A 17410-nucleotide genomic window follows, 5' to 3' on the forward strand; every position below is an offset into this window, starting at 1 on the left:
GCCTATACAATCAAAATTACCTAACTTTCGTTGCATTGATAATCAGAACCAGTTAACTGTGTCACTGAATTTCAAATCACAGAGGAGAATCTGGTGCTGGAAAGACTGTGAACAGCAAACATATTATCCAGTATTTTGCCACCATAGCAGCCATGAGTGAATCCAGGAAAAAGCCGGTAAGTGTTTATATGTCTTGGCAGAAAAGATGAGGTGGCCCTATGCACTGTATCATGGAGGCTCTGTCCTGACCACTTTTGGGAAGTAAGGAGGCAACAAGCGCCACAGGACAATTTGCAAATTACAGAAAAGTATTTTTTAAAAATATTTCCTTTGGTCTTTGAGAGGATCATCAAGTGCTCCAAACAATAACATGAAAACATGAATTATGTAATTAATTTCACATCTGCTTAAAGGGGTATTTTCTGGCCTGGTCTTTGTTTATTGGACCTGTAAGTTAAGTCCTCAAGATTCAAACCATCTTACCTAAAGGCTAGGGTCATCAGTGGCTTGGATATTCCTGAATCCCTTTAGCTACCGTGAGATATCAGATTCCCACAAATATGCACCAATAAAATTTTTCTTCATTCATGCCTAACTCCTGGATCAAATTCTAAATGCCCAGTGGACATACCCCTCAATGTTAATAACATACCACTTTCAGAAAAACTTTGCTTTCCCTATTAAAAAAAAAAAAATCCTTGTTCATTTTAGTTTAGCTTACTTTGTTTAGCTCCATTAACATGTTAATGGACGTCATAATAACTTGAGGATAACTAAGACCATAAACATTGGTATACAAAATAAAATTAGGTAATGCTGAATGGAACTCAAAATCAGTGAGTTACTGAGCTGTTAGACCTCTCATTTTTCTATGTCTGGCATGATTATTTTGCTTTTTTCAATTTGATACTGGATGTTTGCTGTTTTTGCAAAGTAAGAAATATATTAAAATAGCCATCTGACCCAATTTTTAAACTATAGAAGTTTCTTTTCTAACCACTGCATTCCTGAATCTGATTATTGATTTCTTTGGGTATCATTGAACTCTTTTTTGTTTTGTTTTGTTTTTTTTTTTTTAGACGGAGTCTCGCTCTTTTGCCCAGGCCGGACTGCAGTGGTGCTATCTCAGCTCACTGCAAGCTCCGCCTCCTGGGTTCACGCCATTCTCCTGCCTCAGCCTCCTGAGTAGCTGGGACTACAGGTGCCCCCCACAGCGCCCGGCTAATTTTTTGTATTTTTAGTAGAGACGGGGTTTCACCGTGTTAGCCAAGATGGTCTCGATCTCCTGACCTCGCGATCTGCCCGCCTCCGCTTTCAAAGTGCTGGGATTACAGGCATGAGCCACTGCGCCCGGCCATCGTTGAACTCTTTTATTCACTAGATGTAACTTTGTTTTTAGAAGCATTTTAGATGTTTGTGGGTTTTTTTTGGTGTGCATTAAATGGTTTGGTCTAGCCATTGAGTTTTATGATAATATGTAATACAGTACATAATATATAACACTTCTATGGAAATCCTTGCTCATATATATATAATGTTCTCTAACTTATTTGAAGGACAGTAAACCCATATTACCCAAAAGAGATATAATATTTATAAATCCACAAATTATTGAGTACAGTATACTATATAAGTCCCCCCATAAGATGGGGAATATTATATAGTAGCAGGGATATAAGAAGGGATATAATATTTATAAATCCATAAATTATTAAGTACCATATACTATATAATTACCCCCATAAAATGGGTCTTTGAGGCTGACTGGAAAACAACAAAGCCATATAGATATGGTAGATAGGTAGATGATCTGTTTTGGCCTATCAGCCTGAGCACACGTGATTCAAATTCAAGATCAATACTGTTAAAAGTCACTACTCATTGTGAACCTCTAGATTACTTAGGAAAAGAAGCAAGCAAAAGTATAGTTTAATAACACCAAGAGTCTGTTGTATTATCCTAGGATAAATTTCCAAGTGCAAAGATCAGATGGGAAGAGAGGAAGATTAATGATGGGGGAAATATATGATATGATGTTTGTCTGGAAATAAGCTGTGGTATGCTTTTCTTTTTTATTTGGTGACCATTTTCTTTTCCCACTCAGGCCAATGCCAACCAAAAAAGAAGCATTGCAAATAAATGAGCTCCCACATATTCATAGGGGTATTGTATATTGTTAGCCTCTGTCATCCAGCTGTTTTTCTGATTTCTCATTCCAAGATAATATAACCAAATTTTGGCCATTGGTTATCAAAGCAAGAATGGGGTTTGACCTGGAGATGGAGGGCTTGCCACATTACAGAATTCTACTAATAGTTTCATCAGCTGTACTTCTCTTGCATGTGTCTCAGGGGGCGTTAGAAGATCAAATCATGCAAGCGAATACTATCTTGGAAGCATTTGGAAATGCTAAAACCCTGAGAAATGACAACTCCTCTCGTTTTGTAAGTAACATGATTTAGCATAATATCAAAGTATTTAATTTGTAAGCAATGGTAAAACTCATATGTAAGCACATAGGTATGAAAAAATTCTAGAACACCGAAGTTGTAAGTCTTTGATTAAAGTCTGTAATGTTACATTTCTCAAAAAAATTTACCATCTATATCATTAAGACAATTAAATCTTTATAAATAAATATGCATCTGAGGAGTTTCTATTTGGTCAATTTCAAGAAAAAAGCATTTATCTTAATAGTTTCAAATTCCACTCCCGGTAGAGAAGCTCATCCAAAAAATTATAACAATGTTTTATATTTTATTATGTTGTACATATTTGAAATATTTTCTCCTTCATGATTTCCTAAACCCCTTATAACAAGTCAATTTAGTAGGCACTTCCTAATTCACTTACTACAATTACTGTTTGTACTATTGCCTGTGGCCTCCTTACCCCTGCATATTTTTCACTGGAGACATTTTGGGGGGCTAGGGAGAAAGTATTTTTAAGTAGCTTTTGATGACTAGAACTACCATGAAAGAGGAAGAATTTGGATTTCTAAACCTAGTTTAACAAATCCATATTATGCCAAGAATGAGTAGCAGGGAGCCACTGTATGATTTACAAGAAAATTTGCAGAAGGCTTCCTGTTTGAGTCTCTGGGCATAATTAAATAATAACCTCATGCTGATTTGGCTAGTTTCCATCCAAAGCCTTAGAGCTGCTCTGTCCACATTTAGATGAGCTTACAGTGTCTGGCTGGTCATAGCAGGTGCTAATACTGGTTCATAAAACAACCGGTAGATTTGGGATTTGTTAGAATGCTAAAGGACTTTCTGCTGAAATATGAAAGATAGAAAGCTGGGGAAAAAGCAAGGGAGGAAAAAGGAAGGAATAGAGGGATGGAAAAAGAACATTTTAAAAAAGGAAAGAAGAAAGACAAGGAAAAAAATAAAAGGAAGAAAGGGAAGAACAACAGGTAAAAAGAAAGATAGCCAGGTGTGGTGGCTCACGCCTGTAACCCTAGCACTTTGGGAGGCTGAAGTGGGTGGATCACTTGAGCCCCGAAGTTCAAGATCAGCCTGGATAACACAGTGAGACTTTGTTTCTACTAAAAATAAAGATATTAGCCTGAAGTGGTGGTGTGCACCTGTAGTCCCAGTTACTCGAGTGGCTGAGGCTGGAGGATGGCTTCAACCCAGGTGTTTGAGGCTGCACTGAGCTATGATGATACCACTACACTCCTGCTGGGCAACAGAGTAGGAAATTGCCTTAAAGAAAAGAAAGCAATTGAAAGAGAACAGAAAGGAGAGAAAAGTTGGAAAGATAGAAGGAAAGAAGTAGAGGAGAAAAATAAACATGAAGATGGATAAATGGAAGGAAAGAAAGAAGAGAGAAGGAAAACGAAAAAGGAGTTCAGAAAAATCAAGAAATCTGGGTTAAAATTTTCAATTAATACTAAATAGGTATGTATATGTATACTTCTGTATATGTGTATGTGCACACATACATATGTACCTGCATGTTTGTGTGTATGGGTATATATACATGTGTGTTTGTGTGTGTGACTTCCACTGTCCTACATATTTTAATGTACTAGTTCGATCCCCCTGTACAGAGCCACTCACCTCTTCTTGCCAGGCTGCTGTCCTGCCCTGATGCCTTCCTGGCATGGGCAAACCTCCACCAGGCTATCTTCCTCCCTGTTCCAGCATCCTCATCCCACAGACTCTAGCTGCCACCAGATGGTGCCACCTCCTCAGCTGCATCTGGCATTCTGACATGGGCACTGGCACCTCTGGACAGCATTTCTGCCCCTCTAGATCCTGCCTTACGACTTTTCACTGACAAGGAAGAAACGGTGTACATCTATTATTTATGCCAAGGTGTGCTATGAAACATGAATTAGATCACATCACTCCTCTGCTTAAAACCTTACGATGTCTCCCAAGCACACATAAAATAAAACCCTACCCTTTCCTGTGTTCTACATGGCGTACGTGATATGGAGTTTGTCTACCTCTTCGACTCCATTTTATGCCCCCCCCCTTTCTCTGACTTTCTAAATTCAAGGATATTGGCTTTTCTTGTGATTTTATGTCAGAGCTGTTGCAGTAGCTGCTTATCCACTAGACTATAAGACTCATGAGGGTAGGGACCATGTCTATTTTTCTTGCATGGTATCTCCAGTGCCTAGAAGGTTACCCGGATCTTAGTAGATGCTCAATGAATGTTTGTTGCATGAATAAACAAATATGCTGAGGAAATATTTTTCTCATCTTTAGATAAGAACAGTGAGGCCCAGAGAGATTTCACAATGCCCACAAGAATACACAGGTAGCAATCAGCAGATTTGGGGCTACAAGCCAGAACCACTGCTAGTCCTGACAATCATTCTGGCTTCCTCCAGATATTAGCTGGTGCTATCTCATCTCAAACCCACATTGCATTTTTCTCTTCTTTCCTTTTCTTTCTTTTTTTTTTTTTTTTGTTTGTTTTTACTTTTGGAGAAGTAGTCGTTTTGAGAGTTATATATAATGAAGCCATTGCAAGTGCTTGGCAAATGTGAATAGGAAACTGTGTTCTGTGTCTGACTGTGTTCTGTGTCCGACTGTGTTCTGTGTCCACACTAGGGCAAATTCATCAGGATGCACTTTGGTGCCAGAGGCATGCTGTCATCTGTGGACACTGATATCTGTAAGTAGTCATTGCACTATCTGAACACTTTTTTCTTTTCTTCCCTTCCTTTCCTTCCTACCCACCCTTCCTTCCTTCCTTCCTTCCTTCCTTCCTTCCTTCCTTCCTTCCTCCTTCCTTCCTTCCTTCCTTCCTTCCTTCCTTCCTTCCTTCCTTCCTTCTTTCCTTCCTTCCTTTCTTTTCTTCTTTCTTTCATTTTCTCTCTCGCATTCTTTTTCTCCCTTCCTTCCTTCTTTTCTTTTCTTTCTTGACAAGGTCTTACTCTGTTGTTCAGGCTGGAGTGCCTTGGCATGATCATGGCTCACTGCAGCCTCGAACTCCTGGGATCAAGCAATCCTCTACCTCAGCCTCTCAAGTAGCTGCAGCTACAGGCATGTGCCACCATGCCCAGCTAATTTTAAAATTTTTTCTTTGTGGAAATGGGGTCTCACTATATTGCACAGGCTGTTTTCAAACTCCTGGCCTCAAGTGATCCTCCTGCCTCGGCCTCCCAAAATACTGGGATTACAGTTGTGAGCCGCTGCACTCAGCCTGATTACTTTTCTTCTACATTTTGCAAGAATGCCTAAGTATGAATTTTTATTCATTTCTCATCATCCAGATTTGCTTGAAAAGTCCAGGGTGATTTTCCAGCAGGCTGGAGAGAGGAACTACCACATATTCTATCAAATTCTATCTGGACAAAAAGAGCTTCATGGTAAGTGTAGGATTCTGGAGCTTAGGGTTATTCCAAAACAAGAAAAATAAGTCATATTTGGGGGATGAAAAAGTGTTATTCGGTAAGTTTCTTAGCCTATTTAGACCTCAGCATATTCATCCTTAAAACTTAGGGAATGAACCAATTATAGAACTAGTGTTGTATAATTTCATATGGACAGACAGTAAATGGCAACACTTCTTTTTCAATTTGGTAGCAAAAGGAAGCAGAGTATTTGGAAGTGGGTAGGATGCCCAGCAGAGGTGAGTGAGAGTGTGTGTGTGTGTGTGTCTGTGTCTGTGTGTGTGTGTAAAAGCATTAATTTAAGGCCTTAACTAGAGCTACATGGGTGGTATAGATAAGAGACCAGGGGAGGGAGATAGCATCATAGTGCGTGGTGGTCAATGGGAGTTTCCTCTCTTTTATCTTTTTTAGTAGAGATGGGGTTTCACCATGTTGGCCAGGCTGGTCTCAAACTCCTGGCCTCAAGAAATCCTCCCACCTTGGCCTCCCAAAGTGCTGGGATTCCATGTGCGAACCACCGTGTCTGGCTCAGGGAGTTTTATAAAGAAGGAGAATTTAGGTTGGGATATGAAGAATGGGAAGGGGATTCAGTCAGACAAAGTGAAGAGTGGAGTCTACTAATGGTAGGAGGAAGAGCGTACACGATGTCAGGAAAGGGCAAAGCAGGAGCAGGGAACAGAGAGACCAGCTTGACTAAAGGAAAAGGTTTGCATAGAGGAATAGTGATTTTATTCTGATGGTTTCTGAACTCAGAGTTGGCAGAGCAAGTGTGTCAGTGTGTTGTGGGGGTGAGGCAATAGGAGGTCATGATTTATTGAGGGCAGTGTTTGGGACAGTTGAGCTGGTAATGGGCAGGATGGTGTGGAGGCAGAGACTTGGATGGAAGGGATTGCAAATGTCCCAGTATGACATGACAAGGCAGTGATTTAAGAGAGTGTCTGGGAATGGAAGGGTGGGGGAAAAGGGATAGATGCATGGAAGAATAGACAGGTCTTGGTGGTGACTGAATGTAAGAGTGAGGAAGAGTGATGAGTCAAAAATATCCTCAAGTTTTGTGATTTGATTAGGAGAATGATAGTGCCATAAACATAAAATAAGAAAAAAGAATGTGGAATAAGGGAATGAATTTCATGTATTTATTCAACAAATATTTATTATGGAGCTGCTATGTGTACACCAGGCACTGCTTTTTAATCATGGGGGATACAGTGGTGAACAAGGTAGACAGGCCTCTGCCCTTGTGAGCTTATAGTCTAGTATGGAAGACAGGCAACAAATGAGTAAAGAATATATGATCTAGGCTGGGCATGGTGACTCATACCTGTAATCCCAGCACTTTGGGAGACTGAGGCAGATGGATTGCTTGAGGTCAGGGGTTTGAGAACAGCCTGGCTAACATGGTAAAACCCAGTCTCTACGAAAAATACAAAACTTAGCCAGGCATGGTGGCAGGTGCTCGTAATTCTGGCTACTCAGGAGGCTGAGGCAGGAGAATCACTTGAACCCAGGAGGTAGAGGTTACAGTGAGCAGAGAATGTGCCATTGCACTTTAGCCTGGGCGACAGAGTGAGCCTCTGTCTAAAAAAAGAAAAAAAAAAAAACCATGATCTAATTTCTTTGTAGGTTATACGGCAGGTCTATAAAGAACAATAAAGTACAGTGAGGGGACAGAAAGAAATGGGGTTTGGTAGGGTTGTGGATAGTTCTATTTTAGATGAAATTGTCAGGGAATTTCTCTGAAAAGACAACGTTTTTTGCAGACACCTCAATGAATACGGGAGCAAGTAGGCAAAGATTTCCAGGAATAAAATCCCAGGAGGAGGGAACAATGAGTGCAAAGGTCCTGAGGCAGGAATGCATTTGATTTATTCTTGGAATAGCAAAATGGCCACTGTGGGTGGTAGAGTAGAGAGGGTAATGTAAGGTAAAATAGGCAGGGGCCAGACCATGCAGTGCATTGCAGGCCATGGTAGACAGTTTAAAGTGGCATAGGAAGTCATTGGAAGGGGAGAATGACACGTGGATTTGATTTCCAAGGTATTGCATTTGAGGTAAGCCTTTGAGGACAACAATGCTCCCACAGAAGTGGATGTAGGATAAGATTACAGATCCAAGCTAGCAAACTGATGGGAACAATTTTCCCAGTCCATTATGCTTAGACTAAGTATGGTATAAATCTAGCAGTGTTTTGACTACTTGGTTTTTAAAGTACCCTTACGAAATGGGGAAAGCTCTGCAAATGAGACGATTATTTTTGCCATAGATTTAATTGGTGTTATGTAAGCAGCATGTATTCTCCTCCCCACCTTCTCTCCACCTCAGCTTGGAACAGGATTTTTTTTGGTCTTCCATTGATTAGCCTTATCAAATCTAACACTCTTGACATGTGTTTCCGGATGGTATAGGGCAACTGACACATAAGATCTAATGTGGGTACCAGCAGAGACTGCAAGATTATTTTCAGAGCATCTCTGTTTACTAGTAGAAGCATCTGATGCCTTTGGGTTGCTATGGAATATGCATGCTTATCCTGAATTCATTTATCTTCTTCGGTCTTTGGGGGTTGCTGAGATTGATTACTGTGCAAAGTCTGACATCTGGTGGTCCAAATTGGGTATTGTCAGTCTACCTGTTTTAGCACCCATTGTCCTTTTGGGGGACATTTTAAAAGATGATCTGGAACTCTTACCATCTATATTTGCTAAAGAAGAGCTTCAGAGTATCCTGAGGCTTAACACAAGAGAGCATATCTTAACAATATGAGGATGATGTCCACATATCCTGAAATATGAGGATTTGTCCATACTACAAAAGAACTAGGTATGGAAATCACAGCAGAGAGGCTGACCACCCACTGAAGGAGCGAAGGAAATGAAGTGACATGTTACCTCAGAGCCAGCCCCTATTTGACCTCTACATGGCCATGAGCACCCCTTCACCCCTTTGCTCTCAATTATATCTGACCCTTGTTCCAGGCATAGCTAAGGCTCATTTCTTCAGTTCTTTTGGACAGGGCTCATTCAAAATCCTTAGTTCTCACTGCCATCTGTATAGCTTGGTCCTACATATATTTTCCCTTTTCTCCTCTTTTTCTTTTGACTTTTTTTCTTTCTATTTATTTATTGTATCTATTCTTGCTATTCAACTAGTGTATAAATTCCAGGAGTGATGGCAAGTGACCAAGAGGTCCTTCCGTCCTGGAATCCTTGACATTTGGCCTCATACCCTGTGTATTCACTTCATAAAGTATACAAAAACCATGCATCATCAAGAGAGAATCTACTGGATGAACGGGAAAAAATATGTGCAAACTGTACATCTGATAAGGGGTTAATATCTAAAATCTATGAAGAACTCAACTCAATAGCAAGAAAACAACTGGATTAAAAAATAGATAAAGGACCTGACAGACATTTCTCCGAAGAAGACATCCAAATGGCCAACAGGTCTATGAGAAAAGGCTCAACATCAATAATCATCAGGGAAATGCAAAGCAAAAACCATAATGAGATATTGTCTTACTATCAGAAGACAAGAGATAACAAATGTCGGCAAGGATGTGAAAAAAAGGGAACCCTTGTTCACTGTTGAGTCAACTGCAAATTACTACAGCCATTATGAAAAATGGTATGAAAGTCACTCAAAAAACTACAAACAGAACTACCATATGATCCAGTCATCTCACTACTGGGAATACATCCAAGGGAAATGAACCCAGTATCCTGAAGAGGTATCTGTACTTCCATGTTCATTGCAGCATTGTTCACAATTGCCAAGATAGAGAAACAACCTAAGTGTCCATGAAGGATGACTGGATAAAGAAAATGTGGTATACATACACAATAGGATACTATTAGCCTTAAAAAAAAAAGAAGGAAATCTTGGCTGGGCATGGTAGCTCATGACTGTAATCCCAGCACTTTGGGAGGCCCAGGAGGGAGGATTGCTTGAGCCCAGGAGTTCAAGGTCAGCCTGGGCAACGTAGCAAGACCCTGTTTCTACAAAAAATTTAAAAATTAGTTGAGCATGGTGGCATGCACCTGTGGTCTCAGCTATTAGGGAGGCTGAGGTGGGAAGATCACTTGAGCCTGGGAGATTGAGGCTTCAGTGAGCTGTGATCATGCCACTGCACCTTAGCTTGGGTGACAGAGTGAGACCCTGCCTCAAAAAAAAAAAAAAAAGAAAGAAAATCTTGTTATTTTTGTCAAGTATGGCAACATGAATGAAACTGAAGGACATTATGCTAAGTGAAATAAAGCAGGGAGAGAAAGACAAATACCACATGATCTCACCCATGTAGAATCTAAAAATGTTGAATAAGTTCAGAAGATCTATTGTACAACATAGTGATTATAGTTAATAACAACATATTATATACTTGAAATGGCTAACAGAGTAGATTTTAAATATTCTCACCACAAAAAAAAAGTATGTGAAATGACAGATAAATTACTTCGCTGGAAGAAGCCATTCCACAATATATACATGTATCAAAACATCATGTTGTACACCGTAAATATATACAATTTTAAATTGTCAACTTAAAAAATAAAAATCATTTCAAAAACAAGTACTGTAAAAATTTTTACAGGATATTTTTATTAAAATACATATATTCACCTTCTGCTGGATTTAAGCTAGGCCAATTTTATTTTTAAAGTTTTATAAAAAACAAATTTATTGAAGCACTTTTCACCTAACGTACACTGCACGTGTTTTAAGTATATAACAGGTAAATGTTAACATATATATAAGTGTGTATGAAAGTGTCACCACAATCAACATAATGCATGTATACTTTCAAAAGTGTCCTTGGATCTTTTATAATACCTCCCTCCTGTCCCTTCTCACTCATTGGAGCCCTCCTTTCCCAGCCCCAGTCCCTAAGTAACCACTAATATGCTTTCTGTCACCATAGATTAGTTTGCATTTTCTAGAATGTTTAAAGACAAAATCATAGAGTGTATATTCTTCTTGTCAGGCTTATTTCACCCAGCATAATTATTTTGAAATTCTTCCATGTTCTAGCACGTATTTATAGCGCATTCCTTTGTTTGCTGAATAATAATCCACTGTATGGATATACAACAGTTTGTTAACCCATTCAACTGCAGATGGTTATTTGACTTGTTTTCTAACAAAACTGCTATGAACATGTATGTAGCCCAATTTCTTTGTTTCTGAGATTTGGAGTTCAAGATGACCAATTTTCACTTCATTGAGCAATAAATAGAAAAATAAGATCAGCTCAAAAAAACTTCACTGGGAGCAAATGTTGGACAGTGAAAGGTTAATGTGATTCTGCCAAGTCAGCTGATGATGTGCATCTGACAGCCTGCCTCTGCTTCAGCCTGGATTATGTTTCCTGACTAAGTGAATCATGTCAGGACTCTTAGACATATCAGGGTGCAGCACTGAACACAGCAACTGATTTATGGATCCCTTGAAAGACAGACTCAGCTCCCTAATAGCGAGGATGTGATGTGACAGGGTTGCCCTGCTAATGTTCCCTGGGCGCTGACCCCAGGGTCTGGCTGCTTCCTAGCTTTTGAAGCTCAGGTCTGTTCTACTTATAATTTTACAAAATACTTTTGTCCTCCAGCCCTCAGTCATAAATCTAGGCCAAATTCCTGTTTTCTAAGTTTTGTCAACACACATTATCTGTGTTTTTGTTGTTGTTGTTGTTGTTTGTTTGTTTTTACACCAATTGAAACTGCTGCAATTGAATCTGCTTTTTGAATTTGCCAGCCTGTCTTCTCTTGGAAGGCATTAACACATGACTGACAAGTTAATAGAAGGCAAACATTGATTGTAGAAGTTTGGGTCTAAAATATGGATTTTATTTTGGCTTGTTTACAAGTATGATATAAACTGTAAACTGTGAATATTGACCAATTATTTTCTAAGGCCTTGCGGATTTCTTTAAGCTGTTTAATGAATGGTTTTCCCACTCTAGACATGCTCCTGGTATCTGCAAATCCCTCAGACTTCCACTTTTGCTCCTGTGGAGCAGTTACTGTGGAGAGCTTGGATGATGCTGAAGAATTGCTGGCCACAGAAGTAAGGCTTGTTAGTTGTCAAAGCAAAATCTGGTAATGGCAATGAGAAATGAAAGACAGAATCTTAGAGTTCTGTTCTTAGGGACCCGGAGAAGAGGTCTTGCTTCCGTAGGGGTGTAGGGCTGCTTCTGTCCAAAGTTTACTTATTTAGGAGAAAACTGCACATTGTCAATATAGTAACTTTGGAAGCTATGAAAAAGTAGAAAGATATTTCAACTCAATGGCAAACATCTCTTTTATTTGGTGTATATCTTTACAGTTTTTATTCTGTTTTTATCTATTTGCAGCTGCTTTTGTATGGTCATGTTAGTGTTTTTTGTTTTTTACCAAAAGACTGTAATTATGCTGCATAGAAACTTGGCATATAGAATTTGCTTTCTCAGTTTAATCGTTTAAGCATTTCAAGTATCGTTAGGAACTCTTCATAAACATTTAAGTGGATAGTTAAGATTTTATCAGGCATTTGTCCTGTTGTTTATTGATCTATTCTAGTGTTAGACTCAAGTTTTTTTTCACTCCCACTGAGGTGAATATCTCTGTAGCTAAAGACTTTTTCTGTATATCAGATTCACCTTATGCTAGATTCTTAGAAGTGAAAATACTAAGGATTATGAGTTTTTTTTATAGTCTCTTGGTACATATTCTAAATTAACCACTAGAAGAATTGTACCAATTTTTTCCCTCCTGGGGTGTATGAGAATGCATATCTTGTGCAGTGGATTCTTAGGATGCAATTTTATGGTGAGGTGGCTTTTCTTAAACATTTCTTTTCACCAGTCTTTGAAATGTGTCTCATCTGGAATAAAGTTAGAACATATGGGATCACAGAAACAAGCAACTCAGCAGATATGGTGCTTTCTGCCATAACCATGAAAGGCAAAATAATTGACCTCATATAGCCAGTTAGTGATCTGTTGCTGGAAGGAACAAGAGAGAGGCAGGGCATTGAAGGAAAGTTCTAAAAGTTCTTGTGCCTTCCTAATTCTCTTTTAAAGGGATGAGCAAGACTGCAGGTGACCAAGTGCCAACAGGGCTGATTTGCAATTGCTTTGAACAGAGCTGTCTGTCTCATTCCCTTCAGCCCACAGCCCGAGGTGTAACACAGCGGGGGTGAGGTGCTCACTGTAGCCATTAGGCAAATGAAGACAGGGCCATCTGTTTCTCTTTTTACAGCAAGCCATGGACATCTTGGGCTTTCTTCCTGATGAGAAGTATGGATGCTATAAACTCACTGGAGCCATCATGCACTTTGGAAACATGAAATTTAAACAGAAACCTAGAGAAGAGCAATTGGAAGCAGATGGCACAGAAAGTAAGAATTACTTTGAAGATATGGTATATACTTCAAATCCCTGGGCCCAAGCCTGCTCCCCTTTTCCTTGCAGTTAACTTCATCTCTTGCTTAAAATTAATCAATAGTGTCTCCCTTGATTGCTGTTCTTCAAAAATGGTTCTGTCAACTACCATTCTAATGTAGAATCCTCCTATCACAGAATAAGAAGCACTCCTCAATAATTATTGATGATCCAGTCAGTTTGCTAAACTTGGGCGAAAGAGAATTAAGACATAGTATGCCTTTAGCACACAGATTATTGAGAACAATGAGAGAAAGGAACAAATTATGGCCGGACACCGTGGCTCATGCTTGTAATCCCAGCACTTTGGGAGGCCGAGGCGGGTGGATCACTTGAGGCCCAGGAGTTCAAGACCAGCCTGGCCAATATAGCGAAACCCTGTCTCTACTAAAAATACAAAAAATTGGCTGGGCATTGTTGCGCACGCCTATAATCCCAGCTACTTGGGAGGCTGAGGCATGAGAATCGCTGGAACCTGGGGAGGCAGAGGTTGTAGTGAGCCGAGATAGCTCCACTGCACTTCAGCCTGGGTGACAGAGCAAGACTCAGTCTCAAAAAAATAAAATAAAATAAAAATATAAAAATAAGGAGCAAATTATGATAAAATGTATTAAGTGACATAATGGAGATGTGAACTACGGCCCTTGGAATTCCAGTGGGAAGTAACTAACTCACAGGGGTGAGACCAGGAGGCTTTATTTCCCCTTGTTTTTTCTTCACATTTAAAAAAACTATACTCTTATCTGCTTACCAAAAATATTTGAGGCACCTTACAATGAATGATCTGTCTAGAATGATCATTAAAATAAATCCTCACAATTATGAAAAGAAGAAAGCATAGTTATTATTACATTTAATATTAAAATTCCTTACAACTGAGACAAAAAGAGAAAACCCATTCTTTCAAAGTATATATAACATATATATATAAAATATATATAACATACAATTTACAATTTCAGCCACGTTTAAGTGTACAGTTCAGTGACATGAAGAACATTCACATTGTTGTGTAATTAGCAATGTAATCCACTGCCAGAGCTTTTTCGTCATGTCAACCTGAATAAACTATGTACTTATTAAACCAAAACTCCCCATTATCCCCTTCCTGTACTCCTGGTAACCACTGTTTTACTTTCTGACTCTAGACACCTTATGTAAGTGTAATCATGCAATATTTGACCTTTTGTAACTGGCTTATTTCACTTAGCATAATGTCTTCTAGGTTCATCCATGTTGTAGCATGTATCAAAATTTCATTCCTTTTTAAGGCTAAATAATATTCCAGTGTATGCATATAACACACTTATCTTTTCATCAGTCTATGGACACTTGGTTGCTTCTACTTTTTGGCTATTGTAAGTAATGCTGCTATGAATGTTGGTATATAAATATCTGTTTGAGTCTCTGCTTTCAATTCATTTGTGTATATACCTAGAAGTGGAATTGCTAGAATAAATGGTAAATCTGTTATGTTTTCTAGGAACCATCATATTGTTTTCCACAGTGGCCATACCTCTTTTCATTTTCACCAGCAATGCACAAAGGTTCCAATTTCTTCACACCCATGCCAACATTTGTTGTTTTCTGTTTTTTTTTTTTTTTATAGTAGCCATTTTCATGGGTATAAAGTGGTATCTTATTGTGGTTTTGATTTGCATTTCCCTACTGGTTGGTGATGTTGAACATCTTTTTATGTGCTTATTGGCCATTTGTATATCTTTTGAGAAATGTCTATTTAAGTCCTTTGCGTATTTTTAAAATTAGGATTTTTTGTTGTTGTTTGACAAATAAGTTTGTGGTTTTTTTTTTTTTTTGGAGACAAAGTCTTGCTCTGTGGCTTAGGCTGGAGTACGGGGGGGCAATCTCAGCTCACTGCGACTTCTGCTTCCCAGATTCAAGCGATTCTTGTGCCTCAGCCTCCGGAGTAGCTGGGAAGCTGGGATTACAGGTGCACCACTACACTGGGCTAATTTTTATATTTTTAGTAGAGATGAGGTTTTGCCGTGTTGGCCAGGCTGGTCTCAAACTCCTGACCTTAAGTGATCCACTCACCTTGGCCTCCCAAAGTGCTGGGATTACAGGCCTGAAACACCACGCTTGGCCTGTTGTGCAACAAATAATTTTGGAGGCCAGTCTGTGCCAGGGACTATTCTTGATGCTAGGGATACATCCGTGAACAAGATATTGTCCCTGTCTTGTCTAGTGTGGGAGTTAGACAATAAATACATAAATATGTAACAAGTTCCATACAACAAGGAAGTAAAGCAGAGTTAAAAAAATAAAGAATAATAGGATACAAGGGTTGTTGTAGATAGAGTGGTCAGGAAGTCCCTCAGAGAAGAAGACACAGCACAGATGTGAATGAAGTGAGGCAATGTGATATGAAGATCTTGTAAACATCTTATATATTAACATATTCACATATGCTTTTATGGCATCTTATTTTATTTTTGCCATCCTGTTTGCTTTTTCCATGCTTTAAAACAAAGGCTTTTCTTAAATAATGGTTTTTATAACAAAAACAAGGCATACTTACTAATAAATCAAAAAACACAGATGCGCAAATGAAATGCCTAATCTCATCCACTCTCCCTTTTGGCTTCTTCTCAGGTTCTTTGCTGGAGCTTCCTTATCTTCCCTACTGCTAATTGCTCTAGGGCTGCTCAGGGCTCAACCCTTGAAGCTTTCCTCTTCCCTTTCTATGCTCATTTCTTTGGTGCCCATCTCAAACTCAACATGAATAGAACTGAACTCTTCACCCCACCTTGCCTTTACTACCAACTCTTCATTTCTCGGCCTTCTTCAAAAATGCCAACTAGATTCTCCCAGTTGCCCTAACTCAAATCTCAGAATAATCCCGGACTCCTCTCTTATTCATTGTCTCTAGCTTTGAAATACATCCAAAAGCTCACAACTTATCGCCATGGCCATGCCCACTGCCACCACCTAGCCCGAGCCACCATTTCTTACCGGATTATTGCTACAGCCTCCTTCCTGGTCTCCCTGCTTGCATCCTTGCCTGTGATGGATAGGTGGATAGCTCTGTACCCAGAAGCTACTGTCAGTCCTTTCAGTGTCAGTCAGCCCTTGTTCCACCATGTACTGCTTCTGCTCTAAACTCAAAAATGGCTCCCACCTTACTCCAAATAAAACCCCACGTCCCTGTCACAGCTTCCTTAACCTCTATGATATTAGGTTGGTGCAAATGTAATTGTGGTTTTTGTCATTACTTTTAATAGCAAAAACCGCAATTATGTTTGCACCAACCAATACTTCTCTCTGTCTCTAATCCCTACTGTTAGTAGTGAAATCTACCATTTTCTCTTCTCTCATTGCCCTCCACTCAGATGTCCTGGCCTCTTGGTTGTTTTTGGAGCATGTAAGCACTCCTATTGCAGGACTATTTTCACTCCTCTTTCTGCCTAGAACTTTTCTCCTGTCCTCATGTCTTACTCCCTCACTTATTAAAGTAACTTCTTGGATGTTATCTTATTAGAAAAGCCTTCTCTAGCTACCTCCACCACTATCCCCCAATCTAAATATTTTTCTTCATGTCATTCATACAGCTAGTTTTTATTGACTGTCCTAGCCTCCACCCCTCAATCTCCACCAGATGTAAGCTTTGTAAGAGCAGGGACCTCATTTGGTGTGTTCACTGCTATATTTCCAGGTTTTAAAATGTGCCTGGCACATAGTAATGGATAATTATTTGTTACATGAATCCTACCTACTCAGGGACAATCACTGTGAATGCCAAAGGACATATTTTTTTATGTAGTTTCCTAGTTGAATATGCACATGTAACTTTTTAAAATAAAAATATGTGATCATATTCATGTTGTTTCATACTAGTATTTTTCTTTTTTTACCAAATTATACGTGAACATCTTTTGTGTTTTCTGCAATATCTTTATAGATGGCTACAAAATATTCCTTTGTATGAATGTACCATAATTAACTTAAGCATTTTACTGGATACTGAGTTTTTTTAGTATGCTTCTACCTTTAGCTCATTTTAAAAATGGAGGTGTTGAATTTTTCTTTAATTCTAAGGGTTCTTAATATAATAAGCTTTGGTAAATTTTTCCCAGTTAATTATTTAGTAAGGAATTGAAGGAGCTGGACAGATGGAGAAG

General features: G+C 39.0%; 1 protein-coding gene across 4 annotated transcripts in view; it reads left to right on the top strand.

Annotated features, from left to right (window-relative positions):
* MYH15 (myosin heavy chain 15) overlaps positions 1–17410 on the top strand; it is a 172397-nt gene that overhangs the window by 40322 nt on the left and 114665 nt on the right. For 3 of the 4 annotated variants that reach the window (XR_009213137.1, XM_032150232.2, XM_032150231.2), the window contains exons 10-15: positions 83–176; positions 2352–2444; positions 5073–5136; positions 5738–5833; positions 11814–11917; positions 13090–13228. Coding sequence is in view for 3 of the 4 variants with exons in the window: in XM_032150232.2 (XP_032006123.1) it covers positions 83–176; positions 2352–2444; positions 5073–5136; positions 5738–5833; positions 11814–11917; positions 13090–13228 (590 nt within the window). In the remaining variant the exon portion in view is untranslated. Of the gene's footprint in view, positions 1–82; positions 177–2351; positions 2445–5072; positions 5137–5737; positions 5834–11813; positions 11918–13089; positions 13229–17410 lie in introns of those variants that run through there. The other variant, XM_032150233.2, reaches the window with a different exon arrangement.

This window comes from Hylobates moloch, unplaced genomic scaffold, assembly GCF_009828535.3.
Source record: "Hylobates moloch isolate HMO894 unplaced genomic scaffold, HMol_V3 SCAFFOLD_4, whole genome shotgun sequence".
Lineage (NCBI taxonomy): Eukaryota > Metazoa > Chordata > Mammalia > Primates > Hylobatidae > Hylobates > Hylobates moloch.